At 38.4% G+C, this 19,727-nt stretch overlaps 1 protein-coding gene across 2 annotated transcripts; it reads left to right on the forward strand.

Moving 5' to 3' along the window:
• Window positions 1-1,112: 1,112 nt before the first annotated feature.
• Window positions 1,113-18,820, forward strand: LOC122087047 (probable U3 small nucleolar RNA-associated protein 7). Of its 2 annotated transcripts, XM_042656022.1 has the most exons (10): window positions 1,113-1,346; window positions 2,132-2,220; window positions 6,938-7,023; window positions 7,386-7,451; window positions 7,538-7,627; window positions 10,423-10,555; window positions 11,918-12,036; window positions 13,254-13,321; window positions 16,957-17,005; window positions 17,550-18,820. In XM_042656022.1, the coding sequence occupies exons 3-10, from the start codon at window positions 6,967-6,969 to the stop codon at window positions 18,576-18,578; spliced, it is 1,611 nt and encodes a 536-aa protein (XP_042511956.1). In that variant the 5' UTR covers window positions 1,113-1,346; window positions 2,132-2,220; window positions 6,938-6,966; the 3' UTR covers window positions 18,579-18,820. The 2 variants fall into 2 exon arrangements, with proteins under 2 accessions (XP_042511956.1, XP_042511955.1); XM_042656021.1 differs by lacking the exons at window positions 1,113-1,346; window positions 2,132-2,220 and adding an exon at window positions 3,447-3,807.
• The last annotated feature ends 907 nt before the right edge of the window (window positions 18,821-19,727 follow it).

The raw sequence follows: 19,727 nt of genomic DNA on the forward strand, positions 1-19,727 counted from the left end.
ACTTTGCAAGTAAGTTGGGGGGCGGGATTAAGGTGCACTAGTGAAGATCAATACGTCTCTAATGACAAACTTGATCCGATGAATCTTGGCCAATTCTTTCACATCTAGAGGATTTCAAGTCTTTATAGCTCTGGATCATGGTTTGAGATACGGCATTGGCCTACATTAAGTGTGGATCAGGTTCTTGTATTCTACTTAAGGAAAAAAAAAAAAAAATCAATTCAGGTTAGATTGATTCACGCAGATGGAATCCGTCAGCTTTTTTCTAAGGGTTTTCCTGGATTCAGATAAGGTTCTTGAGAAGGTCCTATATTCATGTGACCGACATCAACACCTAGATTCTACTAAGGTTAGAGTCCAATGCTGTGAAGAGAGTGACTTGATGGAATCTAAGTGTTCATAACAGGACTTGGATTCCACCAAGGTCAGAGTCCAATGCATTGAAGAGAATGACTTGATAGAATCCAAGCGTCCATAACGGGACTCTACAAAAGCATTTTCGTATGAGGAATTGATCCAAATTCATTTTTTCTTCAGTGGATTTCATCTGTATGGATTAGTTCCGTTTGAGAACTTGACCCACTCTTGTTTCATTTAAAAAACGGATTTTTTACCATCGTTTGTGCCAATCCACACATATGGGATTGTCTTAGGATTGGGATTGGTCGACACTGATTCAATTTCTTACCTTAGGCCATGTTTTAGATTAGGGATGTAAGTTTGGCCATATTGTCCCAACACATTCCAACCCGATCTTGTTGATCTAAAGATTTAACATTTAACCATCATAATTATGCTTAGGAGTGTCAATCATGAGCCCGCATTGATAGGCTCGACGGAGCCCTATTTATTTAAGGCCTGACCTGCGCCGATTCATTTAATAAATGGGCCATTTACGGTCTGACTACTAGTCCATCGGATGCCCGACCGACTTGACACGCATAAGACTCGCATAAAAGGCCACTTGAACCGAGCCATCTACTCCGCGAGACCCGACCCTTTCAAAATTGCCTAAATATCTATTTTACCCTACTAATAAAGAAATACTAGTAAAGATTATGCAGACTAAAGAGTAAATTACTATGCGAAAAAACCCAGAGGGCGTAAACGGCAAAAGTCATCTTTTCCTTCCGGGTTTGGAGTTTCGTCGTGCCGACTGCCGAGTCTTCCCACCGCCGCCGCTGCCCTCTTCCAGTCTTCCTCAACCTCAAGCTTTTCTTCACTGGAGAAGATTCGTCCTCAAGCTCTCATCGACTCATCGTCTTCTTCAACCTCAACCTCAAGTCAAGCGACTCAAGCCTCAAGTTCAAAGAACCTCTCACACTCTCTGGTTTCCTTCCTAACAGGTATTTTTTTGTTTTACTCATCTCTTGCTCTCTCTGCTAACTTAGCGCGTTATGAGTTACACCTATGATTCCGGTTCCGCCAGCCCACCACGATTCCTTACCAGAGAGATTGAGAGAGGGGTGGTAAAGATTCTGGATCCTTGAAACAGAAGGATCAAGAAATACCACCAAGAAGAGAGGTACCCCATTCGAATTTGTTGGATGCTGGACCTGTTTTGCAAGAGAGGTATGGAATTTATCCAAGACTTAGCGAATTGCAGACATTTTCTACGTCGGAAATGGCTACTGTTTTGCGAGAGTTTTGTGAATATGATCCAAGGCCCATGGAAGAACAGTCTTGTTCCACATCTGGAAGGGTGGGTGTACAAGTTTTATACATTGCTGAAAGTTCTCGTAGGTCCAGCAGCAAGCTGGAGAAGATAAGAGGTACAATATAGAGATTTGATCGAAAACTGGGTTCCTCCTATTATTCAGAGTTCTCTCACTGATTTTGATGATCAGGAATGGCTCCTTGTGACACAATCTAAAACAGAGCGAGAGGCGAAAAGATCTAGAAGATACATCCATCCAGCCCTCCCCATCCTTGCAACAAAATCACAAACGCTTCATGCGTTTCTCTTCTTCAGATTCAAAACTCACGAACTCCACGCTTGTCCCCACCATATATATGTATTATATTTGTTTTTTTTATAAGGTTGATTGGGTTAGGAATTAACGGAACTATTCGCGTGTTCTGGGCTGTTTTTTTTTTTCTGGTGCAAGTGTTTCCGTTTTTTGTGTTCTAGGCTGAAATCAAAGAAGAGCTGAAATTCACATGTGAGTCTTCACTCTTGAAGCAGCGACATCACAGAACAGCAAAAAGATCAAGGCGCATGTGAGTCTGCATCCCATCTTTTATCCTTTTCGATGATTTACATTCTCTTTGAGGTTCTTAGTTTAAGCTTTTACCTTTCAATTAAAGTTTTAGTTTCAATTTTCTGATTTGTCTGTACTTCCATTCTTGCTATATTCATTAAGGGAAATTTGATTAATCATGGACATGCAGACTTCTAAAATTTTGAACAATAATTTAGTTCTTGTGCAGAGTCATGTTTAGCATGTTTAAATTATGACGACTGTTTGATTTATATGAAAAATGAAATAAAGAGCATGTTTAGCAATAATATCATGATGACGGATCCAAATTGTTAGAGCCAAACTTTCACCATATTGTGTATATAATAGCAGAGTTAAAAGACATACCATAAGTGAAGATTCGTTCAAAAATTGATCAAAGGAGAACGGGTTGAAATCGTCTGCAATTTCGATCTCGTACAATTCCGTGCAATACCACCTTTAGGTGGTGGCACATGTATTAATACCAATACAATGGTTCAGATCTGGTATAACTAATAAAACATTAAATCAGTGAAAATGCATTTAAATCAGATCTGGACCATTGTATTGGTATCAATACACGTGTCACCGCTTGAAGGTGGTATTGCACGAAATTGTACGAGATCGGAATTGCAGACGATTTTTTTCCAAGGAGAACTAAATCTAGGGAAAAAAATCGTCTGCAATTTCGATCTCGTACAATTCCGTGAAATACCACATTCAGGGGGTGACACGTGTATTAATACCAATACAATGATCCATATCTGATTTAAATGCCTTTTCACTGATTTAATGTTTTATTAGTTGTACCATATTTGGACCATTGTATTGGTATCAATACACGTGTCATCGCCTGAATGTGGTATTATACGGAATTGTACGAGATCGAAATTGCAGACGATTTCAACTCCTAAATCTAGTCGAAATTAAATAAAATCCTACTTAGGTTATAGCTCTCCAATCGAACCTTGGTTTTCAGAAGGTATGATTTGACCACCACGTGTAAACAGAAGAAGCCATCTTCACCACACCTTGATATTGAGAACCAAGGTCCGAATTTTATTCTCAGCCGTCGGTCGTGGGCATCACGTGTCAACAAAAGGAGCCATCTCCACCACTCTCCGCCAGATCAACTCTTCACAGACGAATTTTTCCCCAAAAAATTTCGGTTACAAACAGCTTTGTAACATGCTTGGTTACAAACAAACACACCGTAAAGTAAAACCTGGAAGCCGAGCCCCAAAGTCCCCCAAACCCTTATTCCCCGTCTTAGAATACCAAAACAGGGGCTTGGCCCCTTCTTCTCGTTGGAAGTTGGAACCCTTTCCCCTCTGTCTTCGTTCACGGCGGCCGGCGACTGAGGGCAATAGTCCTAACAATCAATTACCCTTTCCCTTCCTCTTTTCGGTTTCTTTTTCTTTCGGTTGCTGAAGACTCCATCAAAAGCGATAGCAGCGGCGGTGGGGCAACTTACGGCTTCTTTTCTTCGGAGAGTCACCATCTGAGGCTATTGAGTTGAGCCCCTGCTCCGGTGCCCCATTCGTCTTCTCCATCTCCGTTCGGCCAGCGAGTCTATCTCTTCTTTGTAAGTTTTTCTCACAGTGAAGTGGATGCATCTGTGTAAATTTTTCTCCCATCGTTGTTAAACAAAGCAATCAAGTTGGATTGGACTCAGACATGAGTAATGCATCCAAAGTCAACCCCTAACTAGTTCTTTGGTATTTGATCCATAGGAGTGAACATTTGCCTGAGTTTGAGAAACCCAAACTCAAAAGTGTTGTTGGACCCAACCTCAAACTCTAGTACTTTACCAAAGAACTAGTTGTAGCTATAGATTGGAAGTTTTTTTGTTTCTTTTGGGCAGCTTGTTTGTTGTTTTAGTCTGTGAATCGTGTTCACATTCCACTATAGTACTTTACAATTGAAAGAAAGGTCCTCGTGGAAGTCTAGTATTTGTTCAGAATGTCTTAACTTATATTGGGTTCTTCTATTCATTCATTTATTGGCATTTTTTCTGATTCAAGGTGAAGCTGCAGTGCTTGCATTCTTTCTCATTCTGCTTCCTTCCAACTTCCTCTTACCCTTTTCAGGGGTTAAACTTAATTAATATTAGATGTAGAAATCCAGAAGAATGAGAAATGATTTCAAATTGGAAAGCTAGGTTGGATTTAAGTGATCATGAAAGCATGGAAGATTAGAATTTAGTTGCAAACAATCAGTTTTAATTCATTCTTAAAATCGGAAAAGAAGAGAAAGTGAGAAGAGAATTGGTTGTAAGGGTGTTTATTTGGTACCGATACCGAAACCATACAGAAATCTACCAAACCAAAGGAGATTCAGGATCTCGGTATGACAAAACGGTATCTTTCTCAGTTTGGTACGGTGTCGGTTTTAAGACAAAACCATTTGGTAAAAGGCAAAAAACAGCAAAAGTATTGAATAAAAACAGTACCGAAACCGTCTTCGTAGATAAGATACCATACTTATACTGAATAAAAACCATACCGGAGCTGGAATGGTATTGTTATTGAAATATAGGAATTTTCTTGATACGGAATGGTTTTGGTATCTAAACTGTACTGGTTGACACCCTTAACTGGTTGTTCCCTACTAAACCCTGAACTAAAGGCTGGGAGATTTCCCTCCGGCGGCATAATCTTTCTGGTAAGTTATATATATATTTTCATCTTCTTCTTTGGTTGTTCCCCCCCTTTGTCCCCTCCTCCTCCACTTCTTGGTTCTTGCCACCCTTTTTTGCTGTTTTGCTTCCTCTTTTTCTTCTCTGGTTCCCCCCTGTTTTTTTTCTTTCCTCCTCCTACTCTGTCTTCTTCCGTTGCAAACCCCCTGTCTTTTCTTTCTTCCTCCTCCTCCTTGAACTGAACTGCATCACCTTCTAATAGACTAAAGAGTTAGTAGATGTTGCACTTGGACCTTGTTTGACTCTCTAGATTTGAACCAGAAGTTGGGTCTGTGAAGTTAGTTTCGTCAAATATTTCCTTGAAACATTTTTTTACTTAGAGAGTTTTAAGCCTTAAAGTATTGGGTGCCCCAGAAAGGACAATCATTTGGCCTTTGATAAGTGAAAAACTTCATGAGTAGACATAATCTTGTGAAATTTTGGTGATTAACTAAAATTTTTGCTGTCATCTATCATTTACATGAGAGAGAGATCTATTGGATCTGGATCTCCATCTGTTGGGCTTGTTGTTATGCAGATGATATTACTTGATGTATTCCGCTTATAATATAAAGCTTTTTTGTTGCTTACTCTTTCATGATGTGTTTTTCATGCAATTGTTGTTTTTTCATGTAGTGAACTGAATGATACCATTATTGAAACTCAACTAAGTAGTAGAAAATTTCCAAATTCACTTCCAGTTGAAGATGCTATAAATTGTTACTTGCTGGCAGAGAACTGTTTACTCATTCTGGTATGCTTATTTTCATGCTCCTTTATGTGCTGAACTCTGAACATTTCATCGTTGATGTTCTCGTTCTAGCTTACTGTTTCACATGCTCATGCTAATGCTCTTGCACCAGTAAGCTCAACATGGGCACTTGATCAAAGCTAGGCATTTTTGTCTTGCATGTGATCTTCTTGCTGCTGCCAATGAATGTGCTGTAATTATCAATATATGCTCATTCTTAACCTGGATTAGGGTGATATATTTGACTTGGGTGAGTTGCTGAGATAAACAATTCCTAGTTTTGGATATAGTTCAACTCTCCGTTGCTTAAAATGGTGGAACACTTGACTCTTGGTGATGTATTTTACCCTTTCTAAGATTTAAAGATTACTAGAGTTTAGCATTTTGGTTTCATTTTTATGTTTTTCGTTAAGATTATTATTATTATTATTAATGAATCATCTCCTCTCTCCAGGTAGGAATATTTAGATATTAATTCGAAATGCTTGGTTTTTACTTTAAAAGGTGCCTAGGCGCACTGTATGTATTGACTGACAGGGGGTTGAAAATTGAAACATTGTGGAGGGCTTGGAGGAACTTGTTTTGGCATTGCAGTGGTGTGAATAATATACTACATGCTTACATATTTACATGCTTTATAATTCTGCTTCTTAACTATATGTTACCATGCTTTTTAGTTTATTCCTTTGTTTTTTGATGAGTATGCTTTTTTTTGATGAGTATGCTTCTTTATATATCTATACTTTGGTCATTATTTGTTGATTTTCTCATTTTAGGTCATTACTAGCAATTTAGTATAATTATATCATTTTGCATTGATATTGCTTTTATGTTGATTCTTCTCTTTTGACGTGGCTTAAATGGTTGATTCTTTATGTAGCATATAAACACAATTATATTATTTTTATGATAGATTTATGTAAAAAAAAATACAAGGGTGCCTAGGCGCTTAAGTGCTTAAGCAGCTCTCTGATGCCTTTGTCGCCTAGACTCCATGGCAACTATTCTGGCATCTATTCATCTGAATGGCAGATCTGTAATAAGAATGATTAAATATTCTTAATCGTTAATCTCTAATCTCATTATTTTTTGTCGTCCAACAAATGGGTATCTAAACGTGGGTGAAGACGACTTTGGCGCAAATCATATGATTGACATTAGTTATTCATATTTTGCATTATTTTTGACCTTTCACTTATGAGAGGAAAGATTTTTTTTTTTTTGGCTGCCCATGAGATGAGATACTATTGTCTTGTATTAACGGTTTACTATCTTAACATGTTGCAGTAACTTGTTTTGAATCATCAATCAGCCAGATGGGGGTGGAACAAGGATGCGGAACTTCTGAAGAACTAATTCCTCCGGTTGAGAAGGTGATAATCAAGTTCATGTTCTATGCTGAAAATGTGTTGTTTACTGTTATTAAGTCCATATTTTTGGTTGTTTATGCATTAGAAGACATTAATAAATTTAACAAGTTTATCCCACCCTCTTTCTTGATGACTTACTTCCATGCTCCTTATATTTTCTTGGAGGGTTTTCTTTCTTTTTTATGGCTGAAGAATTCTTTGAGCTTTTGCTGATATTCGTTGATGGTCAAAGTAAGGGTTGTATGCAATATGTTGGATCTAGAACTTTATAATACTTAATTTACACTTGTATATGATTCAAGTTTTTCCTTTTAATTTCTTTACATCTACATGCCAAAATTTTGATATCAATCCTCTGTTCACAGGATATTTTTGCTGACTTGGATTTGAAAGTAAAGAAGTATCTTCGGGGCGAGGGTGCAAATTTGGAGGTATTTGGCAGGATATGGATGGATTTCATCTTTATACAGTACCATATATAGCTCTCTAATTTGTAGAATATCTAAATACTTCTCAGGTTTTGCAAGATAAAAAACTGAAAGGACAACTTGCTGTTAGAGAAGAGTTGTATGGAAAATCTGCGAAAGCTGCCGCCAAGGCTGAAAAGGTTTAGTTCTATATGCTCATCTAATCTCTCTTTGACATTTAAGATGCAAATGGTGTGTATTTTTCCTCAATATGTTTGCAATCCTCAAATATTTTCCCAGACTGTCGACAGGAGATGTAATTGTTTAAATAGAAGCAAACTAAGACTGTTTCTACATCCTTTTTAGTTGCATCATATCCTTCCTGAGTAAAGTCTCTTATTTATCAAGATAGAAAGTTGTTTCGTGTTTCTAATTCTCAAGTCCCTGGAATTGTGTTGAGTACGTAATGTTATCTTCATTGTCATGGACTCATGGTCATTCTAATAACCCCACTGGCTTTTTTTTCTCTTCGCCTTGTGTTTTGGTTGTTAAATTGTTGGGCAAGCTGGAATCGAACTAATGTCCTCAGAATTCTAGCCCTTTGCACTGACCACTTGGATAAATTCAATGATATGTTCCTGATTGGTGGGTTGACATTCAGCATGATGGATCAACTCTCCCGTACTACGTTTTGACGACTAGGGTTAATTCATGGGTTGCAGTTGTAATTAATTTACATGTATAGACTTGGACACTGCAGAATTAGGATATTGTTAATATTTAAGTTAAAATTATTTCGTTTTTGTCATGTCTTGCTTTGCAACTCAAGTGTTCAAGTGTTCTAAAGAGGTCACAACGACTAAAGCTTTTAGATACCTAGTCTTATCCTACAACTTATTCTCTCAGAGTAGTTCAAATGGAGCATTAGAAAAGTTGATAGCATTCTGAAATTTATTTAAGATATTTTATTTATTAATTTTATGGGCAAGAGATCTCTGTCTGGTTGTGTGGCCCCTGCATCAGGGCGGGTGCCAATGAGAGTGTGCGCAGGGGCATCAACATGGATGGAATTTTTTGATTTCATGGGTGGTGGGGCGGTAATTTTGTGTGCTCCCGTGTCTGGGCACAGGAGCCACACGACTAGGCATCATTCTTTTTCCTAATTTTATTTGTCGAATATGGTTTATGAAGTGTTTATCTATAAAAGGTGGCAAGCTTTGTTGGGTTTGACTACATAGTCCATCAATTTTATATAGCTTATTCTCTGCCACAAAGCAATAGTTTCAAGAACCTACCCCACTACCTCAATCCTCAACCTATAGCGTTGTGTTGGTAAAAGTGAGGATTAGTGGCGTACATTGTGTGCACAACAGTTTTCTGTTTCTTGGATGAATAATCAGTTTATTGGAGAGAAGAAAGAAGTAGCAATATAAAGGCCACAAGACTCATATGAAAAGCAACATATTGTTATTTAATAGTAATAGATATAATTTAAAATTTTTTAGTTATTACCATAATGGTTCTGTAACTAAGTTACTAACTCAACAAAATTCCTAAATACTCAACTCAACTCAACTCAACTCAACTCAACTAAATGGACTCGGCTACATGGATCTTTTTACTCCAATCAACTCTATTCAAAGGCATACTTGTTACTAGTCTTAAGCTATGCATGCATTTCCTCACTTCTCCTAAAGTCATTTTAGGCCACCCTTGGATCTTTTTGCTCTTTCAATCAGAACCAAATCACCCCTTCATATTAGAGCATTCAAAGGCCAACGTTGCATCTGTCTATGCCACCTCAAATGACTTTATTGCAACTTATCATGTGTCGGAGTTACTCCAAAATTAGTTCTATTCCTAATTTTATCCTTTCTAGTTTACAACTCATCCATCTCAACACCCTCATTTCAGCTACACTGAGTTATCTATATGTTATTTTTACACTGCCCAACATTCAGCTCCATTCATATTTGTTGGTCGTATTATTGTCTTATAAAATTTTTCTTTTGAGTTCTAAAGGAATACTCGATCACACAGTACTCTGGATCCACCATTGTACTTCATCCTATCTTAATTCTTTGTGCAACATCATCCACTTCCTAAATCTACTCATTAAATTGGAAAATTTAAAGGGGGACCCCAAGGTCAGCCTTGTGAAGGCCCCCAAAACTTGATTGGGTCTTATAGGAATAAAAAGTTCCTTGCAAAGGTAAAATGAAAGAGAGTTGGATACCATGTGGTACATTGCGTTTGAGGGGGTCGGCTAGATAGGTTACTCGGGGTCCTCATATCTTTCTCAATTAAGTTGTACTTCAGTTTTCAACTGAATTCTTTGAACCTGAATAGGAAAGTAAATAATCCATTTGAAAAGTTTAGTTTCCATATTTATGAGGTTTTAAGTTAATTATGCAATCATGAATACCAAAGTTTCCATTTTCTTTTTCAATTTAATTTTGCTTCCTCTTCCCTTCATTTCCCTTTACTCTCAACAGGATAGAGCCAAATTGCATCACATTCCTAAAATTGTTTGTTGAAGGCTACATAATAGCAGCCAATTGGCCCTGTATCAAGAGTATTGTAGAAAGGATTAATGTCACTGAAACAGATAGAATGACTAGGCTTTGCAGTTCATGTCAACTTACTGAATTGAGATATGGTATGGATTGTTAGGTACATCACAAGAATATAGTGGATCCCACATAATCAGATTCTCTACTTAAGTAGAAATAATCAGAATCTAATTTGAAGCACATTAAATAAATTATTTGCTTGTGTTTAATGTCAAACATCTTGGTAGGGTATTGTTCTCTCCGGAACTGGATGTTATGCCAATCTAAGCTTCCATTTATTACGACAATACTAATCCTAACGTTATTAATTTTGATCCATATCCTGGATTTTAGTTCCTGATTTAGGCTTCTAGAAAGCTTGATCCATTTTTCAAACTTGAGTTTTTTCCTTTTGAGTTAACAAGTTGTGAATGTGCTTGCAGTGGCTTATGCCAAGTGAGGAAGGTTACTTGGAGGCTGAAGGTCTAGAGAAGACATGGAGGATCAAACAGGAATCAATTGTTCGTGAAGTAGATCTCTTGAGCTCAAGGAAGCCATTTGATATGGTTTTACCAGGTTGATTTGGATTTTTATTTTCTCTAATATGTAACTTGTAGCTTTATGATGCCCATTAAATTTACCAATTAGTAACTTGTTTCTCGAATTTATTTATCAGATAACAATTCTCAATTGAATGGTTTTACATTATCAGAAACTGAATTAAGATCTGACTAAAGCTCCCCACTCAACTAAACCTTTTAGTTGAGTGTTCAACTGTGTTTAAGGTCATGTTGGTTGTCAAGCTACCCAAAAGAATTTTAGATAGTTTCCTATAAAAAATAGTCGGGAAAAAAAAGAAAGAAAGAAAGAAAAAAGATAAGAAAGGGAAACAGTTTCTTTGCTAGTGGGATTCCATGCTTGAATGTCAAGACCCCATGAAGAATTCAGGCAGAATTGGGTTCGAGGTCTGTTCAAGCAGGTAGATTCCTCCTATTTTATCCCCCCCCCCTTTGGCAGCTGATCTACCTGTATCTCTGTCATGACACCCAAACTTTATTTAAATCCATTTTTCCTATTTGTTCAGCCCCATATTTAGCCTCATGTACATCTATTGTGGGCGTTTGAAAAAGCTCATGGTGGCTAATTAACTTTAGGGAGAGCCTGTCCGGTAGTGCTACGTGGGCAGGAACAACCAACCAGAGCCCCTAATCGGTTCAGTTAATGGGGGCAGGGAGGTCATTTCAGAGGGGAGGGGGAAGAGAGAGAGAGAGAGAGGAGGGCCACTGGTGGAGGCTACACCTTTCCCACAGGAAAAATTCCCCTTAACTTTATTACTTTTATTATTGTTCTACTTTGTGGAGTAAAAAGAAAAAAAGAGAGAAGCCCAAATTAGTCTCTGTTTTCCATCCTCATGGTTTCCAGCGTGTTTTGCCAGACTGTTCAGAACTGTCTCTGTAGGATGTCGAGGATCCCAACCCTAGATGGATTGGAACCAAGTGGCTGATTTGAGACTTGAAGCCACATTCTCTCGCATCTTAAGTGAAACACATCTCTAGGTTACAGTACCCAGTTGTTTTAGGTTCTTATTACATATGTTATTCTTTCTTGTTTGTTGGATCATGATTCAAATAAAACAATTAGAATGCTGCAGAGCAACAGGGGTCAAGCTCTAGTCTATCTTCAAAATGAGTTGGTCTTGTGCCATTTAACAATTTTGTCTAAGAATTGTTTTAGTATCGCATTCCCACTCAGATGTGTTATACACATTATCTGAAAAGTGAAAACTACTCATCCATGCTGGGGGTGGGTGGGTGGGAGGTGTTTAATCTTGTACCGAACCACTGTGGACCTGTGGTAGTGTAGTAATTAGCGCTTTCTGGCATTTTGAATCATAATTGGGTTCAAGAGTTTAACCTCTGTCTTCTGTTATGTTTGCAGAGCTAGGCCCATACACACTGGACTATACCTCAAGTGGTCGTTACATGTCAGTTGCTGGACGCAAGGGCCACCTGGCAATCATAGACATGAAAAATATGTGCCTAATTAAAGAGTTTCAGGTTTGATACTGTCCTAGAGATTTGAGCAGCTCATTCATGATTTCTTTTTTTTTTCAAAAAATTAATACCAGTTATGGTTGAAAAAGATGAACTATACTTCATCGATTGTCTGTTAAATCATTAAGGCATCATGCATTTAAGTAATTAAATTATTGCAAAACACATATAAAATATGTTTCTAAAACTTAAATAAAACGATGGTCCAGGGATTGTCCCGCATCCTCTTGAAATGCTTCTAAAGTCAAACCTTCTATAAGTTGCAGTCTATTGGCTAGGAGGTAGTTCATTGGCCTGATCTTCACCTGAGACCAAATTATTTGGCAACACGGTCTGATACCTGATCGATGTTCATTGGTAGTAGTGGACTGGGTCATTATTGCTTCAATAGTGTACTGTTGAATGGTTCTCACCAATGTCATAATGCTGCCTCCAATCTGTGTTCTTTGATGTTTGACCTTTGAAGAGACTGAAATGGTTGTGTTCCTTGTGAACAACAAAGCAGACTTCCAACTGAGCTTTTCTCTACAGGAATCCCTGTTCTACCAAAAATTCTTATCTGCTTAGGGATTTTAAAATTTCCCAAGCACTTCTTTTTTGTGAAGCTAGAATTGCTCGATAATTGCAATATCTATGTTGAAAAACTATGAATTGAATCTTGATTTGAATGTTGAAGCTTATTCCTGCAACAAGCATGTTGGACTTGATCTACTTTCTTGCTGGGTATCCATGTAACAATGTGGAATTTTGTACCTGAACTTTGTTTTATTCATTCTATATATTGTTGGGTATTCGTTATTGTTACACCTATCATCATGATTCGTGAATGTGCTTTCTCATTTTTGGTGGAGGCAAGATCTAGAGTTTTTTTGACCCTTGAGAAAACCAAAAATCCTCTGCCTGTTGCAGAATTCTCTTTCCTAGAGAGAGGGAGGGAGGGAGAGATTGTGTGTGTGTGTGTGAAACATATGCCAACCTCAAGACTTCGGCAAGCCTTTCTGGGTTGAGCTGGATGTGTAAATCAAGTAAATGCAGTTTAAAGGAAAAGAAGAGTTTTCTTGAGGACTATGTTTAGTTGTGTCCATTATTATTATTATTATTATTATTATTCTGTTTCGTTATTCAGTTCCATTCACTAAGGATTCTTTGATGTATTCTGTAAACCCAACATATGAATTGATGATGGAACTTATACTTTCGTATGCATTGAGTTCTTTCAGGTCAGGGAAACAGTTCGTGATATTGTTTTCTTGCACAATGAGCTATTCTTTGCTGCCGCCCAGAAAAAGTAAGGTCCCTTTTTGTTAATATTGGAAGAGGTTCTTAAACCATAAAGATCATTTGTTTACTTGCAAAATAATAGTTCTATGACATTAAGAAAAAATGTTAGTGTCAAAATGATGCAATTAAATCTCCTAAATGGGCTTATTTTGTTGGAAATAAGCTTTGGGTTGAAATATGTATGGGCCTTTGATCTGATGAGTTTTATTTATAATGGGCTTATAAGATGGGTACAGACTAGGCATACTAGTTAAATGTCTTTATTTCTTCATTTTAATTGTTATTGAGTGTTTTAGTAATAATGTCCAGGAAGACTGCATGTTTGCATTACCCATCAAGGCACCACATATTGTAGATATGTACAAAAAATTACGGTGTCCAAGGTAAAAGAAGTTTAGGGAAAATTCCAGATGAATGGAGAAATATTGTGGTTCCGATTTAAAAAATATAGGTGATATTCAGAGCTACAATAACCATGGAGGCATAAAACTAATGATACTATGAAATTAGGGAAGAGGGTTGTTGAAACCCACTTGAGACAATAAACTACTATTATGGAGGACCAATTTGGTTTTATGCCAAGAAGATCCATGACAAAAGCTATTTACCTACTTCGGAAAGTCATGAAAAGATTTAGAGATTGCAAGAAAGATCTCCATATGGTCTTTATTGACCTAAAAAAATCTTATAACAAAGCCCCTAGGGAATTGATATGGAAAGTACTAGAGAAGAGTTAATTTGGAAAGTACTAGAGAAGAGAAGTGTTTCAAGTAAAAATGTGGACATAATTAAAGATGTGTGTAACGGCGTGGTGACTAATGTAAGAACTGTGAGGGGTGAAGGTAGTGGATTCTTAATTACAATTGTGTTACATCAAGGATTAACTTTAAGCCTTTATTTGTTTACGCTTATCATGGATGATTTAACCAAAGACATTCAAGATGAGGTTCCTTGGTGTATGCTTTTTGCTGATGATATTTTTTGGTGGATGAGACAAAAGCAGAGATTAGTTTCAAGTTGGAGTTATGGAGAGCAATCTTGAAACCGAAAGGTTTAAAGATTAGTAGAACGAAGACGGAATATATGATGTGTTAACTTTAGTTACCCTAGGACAGATAATGTGGTGTGAAAATTGATGAAAGAGATTCTGCAAAGTGATTATTTTAGGTATTTTAGCTCAATCATAAAAAAAAAAAAAGGTGATATTGAGGATGATGTTTCACAAAAAATTAAAATAGGATGAATGAAGTGGAGAGATATGCCCAGACTGTTGTATGATCTGCGTATTCCTTTAAAATTTAAGAGAATTTTATGGGACAGTCATACGATCAGCTGTGATGTATGGTGCGGAATGTTGGGCAGTGAAGAAATGTCATCTAGATAAATTTAGTGCAGCGGAGATGAGAATGTTGAGATGGATATGTGACATAAGTTTGGTTTACTAGGCAAACAACCCCAATAATAATAACTCCCAATCAATAATCGGATCTGGTTCTCAGATATCAGAACCCAAAGAAGCTTCACAAAGATGGAATAGGGCTGAACTAGAAGTCACAAAATAAAATGGATTTAGAACTTCCAGACCTGGTCAAATGAGGCCTGTAATGAGGTTAAGAGAACCCCCAAAGCTGGTTCCCAGATGGTCCGTAACGGAGCAACACAACAAACACCTTAGCTGGATTAGGGTTTCAGTAGAAGGAAGAGAAAACCCTGCTGCTTCCACAGGGGACCTCCAAAGGTTCTTCTGTGCAGGTCGATTGTGCCTCGTAGTACAAGGAACAATTCCCTAAAAGGGTTTTCAGTTTGGCTAGGGGCTGAGGAGTTCTGGTCCCGGTCGATCAGCTTCAGAAACCCTGACAGGTGTGGTTTGATCTCTTGTTCTACAGCAGGTCTCAAGTAAGTCTTGTGGATGTGTTTCAAGGCTTCTAGTGGTCTTCAAATAACACTCACTCGAATCACTCTCTCACTTCAGTAAACAAAGAAGTAAGAAAGAGAAAGATGGAGTGGGATAGATGTAGGTGGGATTGTGGGATAATGACTATCTCAGCCTGGGCCCCTCACCCGCAGCTATTTCAGCTGCTGGGACATCCTATCTCAGGAATTAGAGTACACATTGGCTGCAAGTCATCAATTCTTCATTAATTCTAAAAGTGGTACAATGATCTCATTTATATAGTAGACTAGGCACAACCTTACAATTTAGGAATAAACCAAATAGGAAACTAACATGAAAAAGGAAATTAATAGCTTTTAGCAGCTTACTACTGACTTGTACTCTAAGAGACAATACTAGGGACTTCTAGAAGGCTAGCTCAACTTGTCCAACTTGAGGTTTGACTGGTCAAACACAAGAAGACAAAATCCCAGCTGTATGGAGAATCACAGGACACTCTTGGAAGCTTCTGGACAGTAAGCTGCAGGCTGGATCGATGGCACCTTGGAGGCTCTTCTAGAAGAGCAAAATAAGAAGCAAAACGTAGACTAAACAAAGGGCTGCTATGCTGGTTCGATGGCTGCAAAGGTGGACCAGCATAGGACCAAAGTTGGGGGCCAGGCTGGCTGGCTCGATCAGCCCAAAGCTGGTTGGGCTGGCTGGATTTCTTCTTCCTCTTATACTGTAGGCCAGCATGGGTCTCTACATCAATATGTGGCATAACTAGGAAGAAAAGAGTAAGGAATGAATCATATTAGAGCTAATTTGGAGTATCTCTTATACATGATAAGCTACGAGAAAGTTGTTTGATGTGGCATGACCATGTTCAACGGAGGCCTTTGGATGCTCCAGTATGGAAAAGTGATCTGATTCAAATTGAATTCATTGAAGGAGCTAAAAGAGCCAGGGGCAGACCTAGGCTGACCTGGGAGAAGTGGTGAGGAAAGACATACATAGGTTAGGCCATGTATCAAGTATGACCTCGAATATAGTTGATTGGAGGGCAATGATCCATGTGGATGAGGCTGAGTTGTTGTTGCTATATGGTAGGGGGGGCTACTGTTGTTTTTTGGGCAGGTATCCTATGGTTTGTTGGGCAACCCATTATTTGTTGCTAACTAATATCCAATTTATTTTACAGTGTTAATTTCTTGTATAAGGGTCTGGCTAGCGCTGTAAAAAATCAAACCGACCCAATTGAACCAATCAAAATCAACCGACTGAACTTGATCAATAAGACCAACAGAGACAGACCATTTGGACCAAAAGCCAGAAAAAACCAATAAGCGAACACCTTATCAGTCCGATTTCAGTAGGCAAAAACCCAAAAAAACGACTGAACCGACCATTTGACACCCCTAGGCATGAAATACAAGCTCAAGCGAATTTTTTTTTGGCTAGATAGTGGGTTGTCATTAAATAATGTTGTAATGCAAACTATCAGATATATGTCACAAAGCATCAAATGATGTTACATAGTTCTGAGACTTTTACTGTGACTTTTTGGTGCTACCATATAAGGTTTTACTTCGTCACAAAATTCAGTTAAACTGCTTGAAGTGTTGCTTTATGGGCGGCATCTTCATGTATCCAGCAACCTATGAAATATATTGAGATTTACCTTTTTTGCTTCTACTGATATCATGAGTTTCCCTATTTAATTTGTGTCTGCAGTCTGAATTTGTTCACTTGGTACTTTTGACTGTCAGGTATCCATATATATATAGCAGGGATGGTACAGAACTTCACTGCCTCAAGGTTAGCATTCTGCCCTAGGATGTCTTGCATTTGTGCTCACCTTCTTCTTCCTTTTTTTTTTGGGTGGGTGTTAAAAAATCTGTATCTGCCTTTTGGCATCAAGAACTTGAAATGTGTATCCATCAACGTGACATTAGTCTAATTATACCATTAAGACCTATCAGCCTTCAGGTTTTATTCTGATATTTTACATCTCAAATTTTATTGAAGCTATAGATTGACTGAGTTCTAAAGGAATTTGTCCAGTGCAAAGATAAGATGAGTTGAATTCTACCCACGTCCCCCCTCCCCCCGTTCCTCCCCTCCTTACTTCTGTGAGTTCAAATGCCATTCATTTTGTGGAAGGAAAAAGGCTTTGGGGCTGTTAGGTATGGATGTGTCTCCTGGGGATTTAACTGGGTCGAACACTTAAAAGGAGATCCAATGGAGCCAGGTTGCAACTAGTGCAGCCACCATCAAGATACTGCTTGGGTTTACTGTTTTTCCATTATATGGCAGTTACCGCTTAAAGCTTATCAGCACCCGATGCTCCTATTTATTTCAGGAACATGGTGCAGTGGTAAAACTTCAGTTTTTGAAGAACCATTTCCTCCTAGCATCGATAAACAAATTCGGTCAGCTTCATTACCAGGATGTCACAATGGGCGAAATGGTGGGTAACCATCGGACTGGTCTTGGCCGTTGTAGTGTAATGGAAGTGAATCCCTTCAATTCTGTTGTTTCCTTGGGTCATTCCTGTGGAAAAGTCACCATGTGGAAACCCACCAGTTCCACTCCTCTTGTTAAGATGCTGTGCCATCATGGGCCCATCTCTGCAATTGCCTTTCACCCTGGAGGCCATCTCATGGCTACAGCAGGCATGGAGAGGAAGATAAAGCTCTGGGATTTGAGGAAATTCGAGGTTCTCCACACATATTCAGGCCATGCTAAGACATTGGATTTCAGTCAGAGAGGTTTACTTGCTATTGGAAATGGATCACGTGTACAGATATGGAAAGACTCGTCTGGAGCCCAGGAATATGGCCGGTACATGAGTCATTCAATGGTAAAGGGATATCAGGTAGGAACTGTGTTGTTCCGACCCTATGAGGATGTTGTGGGTATTGGGCACTCCATGGGTATATCATCCATTCTAGTCCCAGGTTCTGGAGAACCCAACTTTGACTCCTGGGTGGCAAACCCATTTGAAACTTCTAAACAGCGGAGGGAAAAGGAGGTGCACGCTCTTCTGGACAAGCTTCCACCCGAGACAATCATGCTGGATCCCACCAGGATAGGTAATGTCAGACAAGGAAGGAAGAAAGAAAAACCAACTAAGCAGGAAAGAGAGGCTGAAATGGAAGCAACCATTGCTGCCGTAAAAGGCAAGACCTTCAAGAAGAAAACAAAAGGGAGGAGCAAACCAAGTAAATTGGCGACAAAGAAGCAGGAAGTGGTTGTGAGAGCCAAGAGGCCTTTCTTGGAACAACAAATGAGGGAAGAGGAACAGAAGCTAAAGAAGCAGAGAATAAGCGAGGAGGACAACCAGCTGCCCAAGTCTCTGCAGCGGTTTTCTCGCAAGAAGGCAACATGATTTGTTGTTTGGCTTATTTTACTTGTTGTAGCCCGCCCAACTAATCTATCCTTCCCGGCGCCCCAATTAAGGAGGGAAAAAAAGAGAGCCATGCTTGGTGCTCTGTTTTTGGTAGGATTTATAGCTTCTGTATAATTATTCATCTGTAAATTTTGATTCCATCTCTTTTAATTCTTTTGCCACTTGAGTTTATTGGCATTTCTGGTGAACTAGTCAATCTAACAAGTTCTTTTGTTTGGTAATTTCATACCTATCACTTGCAATCCAATCGATTTTTATAAACACAAAACAAAGGTTTATGTAGTCTGAAAAGATCATCCATATCCACAGGGAGATGAGATATTGTTAATATATAGCAAAAGCCCTAGGTTGTTTTTTACCAAAATAGTCATAATATCATATAATCCTAAATTTGCTTGGGGGGCTTCCATCCTGAACCCACCACATGAGACCCGCCAGTAACAATCATAATGTGCAAAGGTGGTCTCAAGGCCTTTGGCATCAACTGTTTTTTTTTATTGATCTTTGGCATCAACTCACTTATGCAAGGCACAGAATACAAGATATCTATATCTATCGATGCCCAACACAATACACGAGGCTAAGTGGTTATTCTCGAGGTTCCAATCTGACGGTGAACAGCTTCAAGAGTTCCCATTCCACCTCTCTTAAAATGTTATCCTTCTATCGGTTGTTGTTGATATCAATACGATCAGTCATATCGGGCTATATCAGTACCGATTTCAGATCAAAACAGCATTTTCATAAAATATATCATATCCATATCATATCGGCTGATCTATTCCTAAAACCATGTTCTCCTGCAACTAGGAAGGGAACCTTGATAACAAAGGTTGTTGCATATCCTTTGTCACTTGGGTTTTATACTTAGCTAGCGTTGTGTGGAAGTCAGTTTAGAAGTTGCAGGTGCTACCCAAATACTGGTTTTCCTATTATGGAAACTTTTATGGAACCTTGTCCCTACAATGATTATTTTGCCAGAATAAGTTGGCTTCTCCAATGCTAATGAGACTCTTAAGATCGTTTTTGATACTACAGTTTGTTGTTATGGCCTTAGATCTTTCTAAGAAATCACGTCGGGATTTACCACTTTTGCTAGCACCAAGTCAGTCTTACTACGCTCCTTAA

This window comes from Macadamia integrifolia, chromosome 8, assembly GCF_013358625.1.
Source record: "Macadamia integrifolia cultivar HAES 741 chromosome 8, SCU_Mint_v3, whole genome shotgun sequence".
In the NCBI taxonomy this organism is placed as follows: Eukaryota; Viridiplantae; Streptophyta; class Magnoliopsida; order Proteales; family Proteaceae; genus Macadamia; species Macadamia integrifolia.